The 9,237-nt window shown below is 39.5% G+C and overlaps 1 protein-coding gene across 3 annotated transcripts in view; it reads right to left on the reverse strand.

Annotated features, from left to right (window-relative positions):
* Positions 1-1,416: 1,416 nt before the first annotated feature.
* si:dkey-117m1.4 (uncharacterized) overlaps positions 1,417-9,237 on the reverse strand; it is a 27,808-nt gene continuing 19,987 nt past the window's right edge. For all 3 annotated transcript variants that reach the window (XM_067404471.1, XM_067404470.1, XM_067404472.1), the window contains exons 6-9: positions 8,026-8,972; positions 6,977-7,800; positions 6,684-6,887; positions 1,417-3,220 (exon numbers count right to left, since the gene is read on the reverse strand). In XM_067404471.1, the coding sequence (XP_067260572.1) occupies positions 2,970-3,220; positions 6,684-6,887; positions 6,977-7,800; positions 8,026-8,972 (2,226 nt within the window). In that variant the 3' untranslated portion in view covers positions 1,417-2,969. The remainder of the gene's footprint in view (positions 3,221-6,683; positions 6,888-6,976; positions 7,801-8,025; positions 8,973-9,237) is intronic.

The following is a 9,237-nucleotide window of genomic DNA, read 5'->3' on the forward strand; positions in this document are numbered from 1 at the left end:
GACATTTGGCGGAAGTAGATCCATTTGCTTTGGAGAACACAACAACTCACTGCCCATTGTGGTTTGCCTAGAAACAAGCATCCAGTCCATGGGGGCAGGACGCACTTTCACACGATTGGCTGGATTGTCTTCTGTATGCTTTTCCTCTGACACTTAACAGGATTGCTCAGGGCAGACACAGGGTACTTCTGAAAGCACCAAGGTGGCTGTCCAAACCATGGTTTCCCTGGCTCCTAACCTTGTTAGTGAAGCAGCTTCCTTTTTGGTGTATGTCATCTGGAATTCACAGAACCACGGTTACATATTTAACCAGCGTTTTTGTCCTCATGTAAATTCAATTTCTTGACCATCAAGTTACATTTTTCAATGGCAAACTCTCAGTAATCACTATGCTTACAAGCATCCATAAATTAAGTATCAAGTCTTCTGAGAGAAGAATGTATGTTTAAAAAAAACTTTTTTTTAAAATAGAGACTTCAAACTGAATGCTATTATGACTGTTCAGCTGACGATTTAGCGCCCTCTAATGGATGTATTCAAAATCGTGTGGTGATTGATAGAAAAACTATATACTGTCATACATGAAATTACATACATAGTGTGTTGCAACAGAGGTTACTAGAGTAAAATCGGAAATAGTGTTCAGATTAACCGGGTATATATTTTTTAAAAATTAAATTCATTATGATCCAACTGTCATGTTTATGGTTTTACAGAAGAACTCTACAAACTCTGCTAAGATTAAAGTTGTCCAAACGGACAGTCCTGAAGTGCTTTATATAAGAGAGCAGTTACTGGAGAATATAAGCAGTCCCAGTGGCAAAATAGCTATTATTATTCAGCTGTTTGTGTGGACCTTTAAGTGCACAGTACATTAATAATCCATAAGAAAACAAATACAGTTTTTCAAACACGTTCTTACTGTTTATAATGTTTTCACTGACTGCTAAACAAATTGACCTTCAGAGCGCTGATTCAACAGTGAAAATGAAATTGGTAAGCTAATAATAAATCAACTCTTTTTTTTTTTTTTTAAAGCTCTACAAGAGACAGCAGGGACATGATTTACAACATTTAATGCAAACAAACCTTTTTAGACTGAAGCAAAACAAATAACTGCGCCACTCACTATCCAATCAAACCTTTCGGTGCAGAGTGCAATGACACCATGATCAATAAGGAAAAATTACTTTTAATGTTTTAATGCATTAAACAATGTAATAAACAATGCCAAATTATAGTAATTGTTTAAAATGAATGTAGCACAAATCACTACATTGAAGTCTGTGTTTTTAGACTGAATTGTGAGGATTTTTTTCTGCACTTGTGCATTTTCTTTATGGGCAGCATAAACCAGACCAAGTCTAAAATTACAAACAAAACATTTTTATTATTTCAAACTTAGAAAAACACACAGACAACACAAAAACATTTTCTTGCCTACAATGTATTTACATCGTGCTCGTTTTTTTCTGCAAATATTTACATTCAGTCAGTATGTACATGTAGTGGAAATGAAAAACACTTGCCACAGTAATATTTAATAGTAATAACAATACCACTACTAATAGCGATGACATATGTGTTTACATATATACATAGCAAAGTCTGAAAGGACAGATAACAAAACAGCGAGATACAGATATAAAAAGTATAAACTGAGGTGTTACGTGTGGTTATCGTGTTTACAATACACAGTTTAAGTTTTGATATGGATTTGATGGATAAATATAAATCAAACAAGTAAAGTAAACTCATCTGCTAAACCATTTATGTCCATTTCTAGAAATACAGGACCGATAGATGCTCATTTTTCAGTGCTGAACAAGCTAATCAATATCTGCAGTGAAATATATGGAAAAAGATATCATGGAATATCCTGAAGTCTGATCTCTTCAATAATGTGAACAGAAAAACAGACTGAAATAAATAGAACAGTTCACCCAAAAATAAACCCTCACCCTCATGTTGTTCCAAACAAGCAAGACTTTCTTTTGTTGAACACAAAAGGAGAAATTCCAAAGAAATTTCTGGTCATTTTTGTTCTTGCAATTACGATTAATTATGCCTAAGCATTAAAAACTGTCATAAAGCGATCCATATGACATTTTTTATTGTAATTGCATTTATTAATTATAATTGCATAGTAAAAAAAAAAAAAGACCAATACATTCAAAAATGTCTCAGTTTGTGTTCTATTGAAGAAGGAATGTCATACTGGTTTGACAACATGAGCAAATGAGGACAGAACTATTTATTTAAAATCAAATAAGTCTTGAAATAATAGGAAAATAAACATGTGGAAAAAAGTTAATGCTCAATTATGGAATGAGATTTATGAAATTCCCCCGAAATGGGAATTATGTTTCTTAACTGTTTAAATGAAATTCAATTCAAGTTAGTTTCAATGGGACCTTTTGTAATTTTAATGAGCAAAGATGGTAGACAAAAATGGATGATAATCTTTTTATCCTCTATTTCTTATGCATATTTTTTCATTTCATGAAACATTATGGTATCTGCATGTAGCAGAAAAGTGGTCACTACAAATGTGAATAAAATTGACGTTTGACTCCCATAAAGGCACAGTTTGCTCAGTCTGCCTTATTCTCAGTCATTAGTGAAATGTAGGCATAGCCAAAGGGAGAGCAAAGCCATTCAGACTTTCAGCTGGTCAAAAAATTTCATCTACTTTCAAGCCAGCAACAGAAACTGGTAATGTGCAGACAAAGAAAAAAAAGTGTGGTTTTCGTATTTTGGAAAAGTACACAAGACAAGTGTGCATTTCTGTCTGCTTCCCAGAGTGGTACCATTTTCCGTTTCAGAAACTGGACACTAATCACTTACAACACATTAATTAAAGCATTTGCACTGTTTACTGTGACTGTACCATGTAAATATCACATTCCTTCCCTTATATATCTGCTGTTATTGGTTGACCCTTCCCAGCAGCGTGCTGATTCACAGCCTCAGCAGACGGACAGGGTGGGTGGACTCTGCCTTTGCTGGGTTTTCTTGAGCAGCTGTATACGGTTGTGGCAGTAGAACTTAACAGCCCTCCAATCCCGGTGGTTAGTGACCAGCAGGGGGCAAAGCTCCAGGCAGCGCTCACAGTCTGCTTTGGCGGGCACACGAAGCTCCATAATGTTTTGCACCAGGTGGGACTCAACAGCTGCCCGCTCTGCCTCAGACCAAGGCCGCTTTAGCACACCACGTTTACCTGAGACAGAGAAGAGAATGTGTGTTAATCATTATTTCTGTGCAAACACTTCACTGAGGCTCTCCCGTGCACCCCCAGGCACACACACGCACGCACAAACACACACACACACACACACTCAGGTCAATGAGCCAGCACTGTGCTGAAGGTCTCAAAAGGTCTTTGCAGGTTGAACTTTATTGGAAAAACTTGAGATATTGCACTATTAGTTCAAATCTAATTGTGATTTAAATGCCTTACAATAAATACCAACCATCACAATATTCTTGCTTACATTTTACCAAAATATTGTTGATGGTATACTTTTGTGATATAAACATCTACATATAAGAATTATTTATGGAAAATTGTGTCCCATCATGTCCTAAACATCAGTGATTCTCAACCTCGAAGGCCCCCCATTACCATCATTTCAGAAGTGAGGGGGGACAAAAATATCAAGTGTAATACCAGTTTTTTTCTTTAGTAGGCGCCTTTAACTACTATGTACTAACATCAAAAATAAGTACAATGTACTTATTGTGTTCATGTTGTATTGCAAAACACTAATGCTACTATTGAAGTGAGATACAGGTAAAGTTAGGGACAAGTTTGGTGGTATGGGTAGGTTTAAGGGTGGGTTAAGGTGTAAGGGAAGGTCAACATTGTAATTATAAATGTAATTACAGAAATTAATAACAGATGTAATTACATGCATGTATTTTTAAAATACAAGTGCAATGTAAAAACATGTATGTACACAATAAGTGCATTGTATCATATTATTAATTTCAATGTTAGTACACAGTACTTAAAGACACTTAATATAAAGTGGGGCCATAGTTTCTATACTGTTATAAAGGCTGTCAATTAGCTTTGCATTATTCATATAATTTATTGTTACTAAAATACCTCAAGATGGCTTGAAAAACACTCATAAAACATATATTGTCGCAATCGTGTGTTTGTCTTCACGTTTCATTAGACGAAACGTTTTTGCTTTTTATTCAGCTACATTACATGACAGTGTTTAGTGCTCCATTATTCTTCTTCCAAAATGAGGTGATGTGAAGATTAAGCATAGGCTACCTTGTCTCTTTGAATTGACTCTTTTAGATTTGTTTACCTTGCCCCATGAAAACCTCTATTTGAAACAACAACAACAACAAAAAAAGTCTTATTAAAAGTGTATTCTATACACCCATTGTCAAACACAAAATTTGAAGGCGCCCATGCCCACATATAGGCTCAGATATTTAGGGCTCAAGCCCTAGGGGTCGACCTGTTACCTACCTGATTTCTTTAGGTAAATTTTTTTTTTCGAACTTTCGGACACTTTTGGGGCTCTAAACCTCTTGAAACTTTGCACACACGTTGGAATTGTCAGCCATCAGGGACAGGCACAAGTTATCATGGGGGGGTTGAGGAGGGGGCTCTGTGGCTCTTTTATATGATTGTATTTGCGGGGCTCTGTAGCACACCCATTTTCACCTACAGTAACTAAACTTCATACAGTTATAGACCTCATCGGGTTGAACAACATTCACACTCTAAGTCATACGACAGCCCAAAAGGATGTGGGCTATTATGGGTTGTTTGAAAAACGCATGCTCTGGATTTTGATATACTCCTCCAAGAGGATTCTTTTGATCGCAACCAAACTCAGTCAAGCATGAAGTCAAGACACTGACGATGCTAAATTGCAAGCAGATTTTTGATCTCTTAAATGGTTTAGCCATGGCAAGACATCAAATTTATGGTGAAAAAAAAAGGGAAACAGGAAGTGTATTATAACCTCTGCATACAGAAGTTTTAAAGAAAACTTTTAATGAAACTTCAGCTGTGTGTTCGTTGTAGGAGGCTGATCACATGGATGTGACTATTGTGAGTCAACTGGCAGCAAGAAGTGTGTCACTTTCAAAATGCTTTAAAATCTCTCTCTTATTTTTACCCGATTTGCTTCAGTCTTCATCAGAATAATGTCGAAACACCACAGATGTACACCTGTGAAAGGATTCTTGATATCTTGAATACTGTTGTCATGGCAATGTGTCACTTTCATATTCTTTTTGGGTGTTTTTGAGACACTTAGCATGCTTCAAATCACATGAATCTCGACACACACACATTAGATTTGTCAGCCAGAAGACATGGGCAAAGCCTTAGAAAATGGTGTGGTGGAGGGGCTCTATAGCGCCACCTTTTGACTAAAGTAGGGGGTTAGTTTTACCTACAGTCACCAAACTGGGTATATATATATATATATATATATATATATATATATTTGAGCCAGACAACTTTGTGGATTTTTTTAATTAAGCTCTGAATTTTTAATTACTGCTCCAAAGGCCATCATACAATTCACACCAAACTTTCTCAACATGATGCCAATATATTGAAGATGCTAAATTGTGAAAGGGCATTGGATATCTTAAATGGTGTTGCTATCGCAAGGGATTAAACTAATGACAAAAATGGAAACTCATATTTATAACTCATATATTGTAAATAATAAATTATACACCATTTATTTCTAAATAAAATAATACAAATAAAAATTAAAAAAATAAATTATAATTTTTTATAATTAATGATGTAGAATGTTAATTTTATGAAGCTACATGAATACTTTTTTGTGCGCAAAAACGACAACTTTATTCAACATTTTTTCTTCCCTGTCAGTCTGTTGGGCTGAACTAACCCTTTAAAAAAAGATTTTTGAAGAACAATATGAAAATGGGCAACATAAGTGTCTTGTGGCTTACATTTTGCACTCTTGTCTGCTGTCGTCAAGGACATTAATTAAAATAATTACGTTCATAATCATTAAATACAGCACACAGCATGACAAAGTTTAATTGAAATCTGTAATTCCAATAGCTTCAGTGCATGTAAACATCTTTTCTGAATGAAGGCTTAACAACAATATACCTTAATTGAAAATGATGTGCACTTAAACATGATCAATGAAAATAATACATTTATTACTGTTAAATACCTATTTGATACCATATTTGCTAAAAAATACAACAAGTGCATTTGCAATTAAACTAACTGATGAGCCCCTTTAGGACAAAACTTGATGCTAGTTTTAATGTCTGGAAAACTACCATTAAAATTCTGTCCTACTCCAAAAGATTGGTCACCATGGCTACAGAGAACAGCAACGTTAACTGTTGTTCTCATTACAGAATTTTTCTCATTATAAAAGGGAAAATGCATTTTATAGCAAAGACGCACGATAACAACATCATGAACCGATAAAGCGAACTGATGAATTTAAATTTGTTTTTGTTCTTGCCTATTCTTAGTTAGTTTAGCTGCACTCTTTCAACAAAGGTGGCAACGTCTTTTTTTAACTAACACATGCATTGCACATGTAAACATGAATTACTGTCACAATCATCAGTGTTTTCCACAGGACCTGGAACTGAGGTGTACAAAGAAATATTGTCACACTGTACAATCATACAGTCAGACTCACCAGGCTTAGGCTGTCCTGAGGCCTTTTTGCGTCCCGTTGAGATCAGGGAGCTGCTGTTCATCTTCTTAGGCCGGGGAGATTTGCTGTTGCTTGTGGTTTTCTTCATCATAATGGTGGTTGCAGGAGATGGTGCTTCTGGTTTCTCTTTACTCTGCTCAACATCTGACTCCTCTGACAGAGAGTCAGCAGAGTTTCCTGACAACACTGAAAGGGTTGGGAAAGTAAGTATGACTGATGTGTCCAATACTCTTTATTTACACCCGTCATGTGCTTGACACAACAAACTCACTCACCATCTAACTCCAGACAGATGTGATGTAAACTCATTCCTCGAAACAAGACGCCATCTCTCTCTCCACATAGTACCACCCGACCAATCAGACCCATCAGCCCTGGGTCTTGGCCGATGGTTGCACAGCTTTGTGTTACATGATACTCTTTCTGCAAAAAGCTTTCCAATCGTTGTGTGGCAGCCCCGCGGTGCCCTTCCTCCTCGCCCTCACTTAACAACAGGAGCTGTGTAAGTATCGCCACCTGTCGGCGAACACGTGTCTGCGTCAGTGCCCGTGGGTGCCGTGTACCACTGGACCGAGCCAAGCTGCGTAGTAAGTCTGTCCCTCGCAGGGGAGTAGCAGGCGAATGATACGGCCGGGCAAACACGTAGGGGTTCTGTGGATCGATTCCCACACCAGTACGAGTCTGCAAAAGCATCTCCAGACAAGCCTCAGAATGTGGCGGGAGGATGAGCGGCTGCACGCGGCCACGTTTCCCTTGGACCCCGACGCGAGGGAGATGGGGGAGGACCATCCGCTCGAATGGTGAGAGCGAGGCCTCGAGTGGGGTTAGAGTCGGTGGGGCACCAGGTGCCATGGGGATGGGGTACTGGGGTGTGACACGGGCTTGGTACTCGGAAATGGTGAGTTTGGAGACTTCACATTCACGCCGGCGGTTGTAAAGGATGAGAAGGGCCAGGCTGGAGTGACAGAGGAGACGCCAGGCCTCAGCTGACTGTGGCGAGCGGGATAGAGAAATGAAGGCGGAATGCTGCAGCCGCCGCAGATACAACACCAGGGAAGAGAGGGAGGCAAGAAGTGGAAGCATGTGCGGTCGACGTGAACTGAGAAAAGAGAAAAAGAACAAAAGTGAGTACATGAGTTTAGAGAGACTGGATGATAAATTCTTGGCATGTGGAGTATGTCATAAATAAAACTTGTCGCATTGCAATGCATCCAGTGTCGACAGCATCACTGATTATAATGAGTTCTATTGTCTTTTGTCGCGTCATTTCGCACCACTCGTGTCCAGTGTATATACAGTGTAAGATCAATTCAAAATGTCTGACCTCGATAAGTCGGTCTTATCCTCCGCTCCGCTTTCTTCTTCTCTCCCTCCACTGTCTTCTCTCTCTTCTTTCGAAGATTCTGCCAGCTTCACATGCTCCGCAAACACTGAAATGGGCACTACCTCTTTCGTCTTCTCAAAAACGTCTACCTCCTCTTTCTCCTTTTTAATTTTTCGTCCTCCTTTTCTTGGAGGAGTAGCAGGTGTAGGTGGGCTCCTCTTTAACACAGATACTGGAACACCTCCTGCTCTGGGCGGAGTTGTCAGGGCTGGGGCAGGACTTTTGCGACTAGGGCTAGAGAGGGCAGGGCTCCTTCTGACTGGAGACAAAGAAGAAAAAGGAGGCGACTGTGGCGTTTCCACCACTACACCTGGCACGCGAGCCACTTGGGGGCATTGGGAATGTTTGCTCGATGATGGGAGAGATGAGTGTACACAATGATAGTTACCAGAGGCGTGCGCTTGCTCCAGGGCAGAGCGGACGTCAGGCTGTTGGGCATGGTGTTTGTTCAGATGTCGTGGGAGAGATCGGAAGTGACGGCCACAGTAAACACACCGCTGTTTCTGTGCCATTGTGCTCTGCCCACGACCCATTGACACACTGACACTATTAGAAGGAACTCCTGTAGGCCGTGGGCACTTAAACACAGGTCTGGAAGGAGCAGTGGGCTGCAGCAGGGAGGTTGGGATGGAAAGTGGAAATGAGGGAGGATGGTTGGGGGGTCGCTGAGGTGCCTTTCTCTTGGCATGTACAGCAGGAGAGGAGAGGGCTTTGTGCCTCTTGCGGTGGTGAGGTGTCCGCATGTGCATCTCTCCATTGGCATCATCCGAGTCGAGGTCTGAATCACTGGGCTCAGAGTGAGAGAGGGGAGAGGAGGAAGGAGAGAGAGACCAGGAAGGTGTGAGGTATTCAGACACAGAAACTGGAACTGCGCTGGACTCTTCCTCCTGAGAGAGAAAAACAGCACATGTATACATTTATTACATTAAATAATCTGGAAGGTATTGCAACTAGGCATTTACAATGATATTACTTCTGAAACATGACAAGCTTCTAAGTCTAAGGACTTAATTTTTATGTAATCTAACCACTTGCACTAGCATATTGTATATGACAATTTAGTTCAAACTTTGACCTGTGGAGGGCAGTAATACACTTAGCAGCGTCTACACTGCCGGAATTCTAATAGAGAAGAAGAATAAGAGAGCTAAT

Source organism: Chanodichthys erythropterus, chromosome 12, assembly GCF_024489055.1.
Source record: "Chanodichthys erythropterus isolate Z2021 chromosome 12, ASM2448905v1, whole genome shotgun sequence".
In the NCBI taxonomy this organism is placed as follows: domain Eukaryota; kingdom Metazoa; phylum Chordata; class Actinopteri; order Cypriniformes; family Xenocyprididae; genus Chanodichthys; species Chanodichthys erythropterus.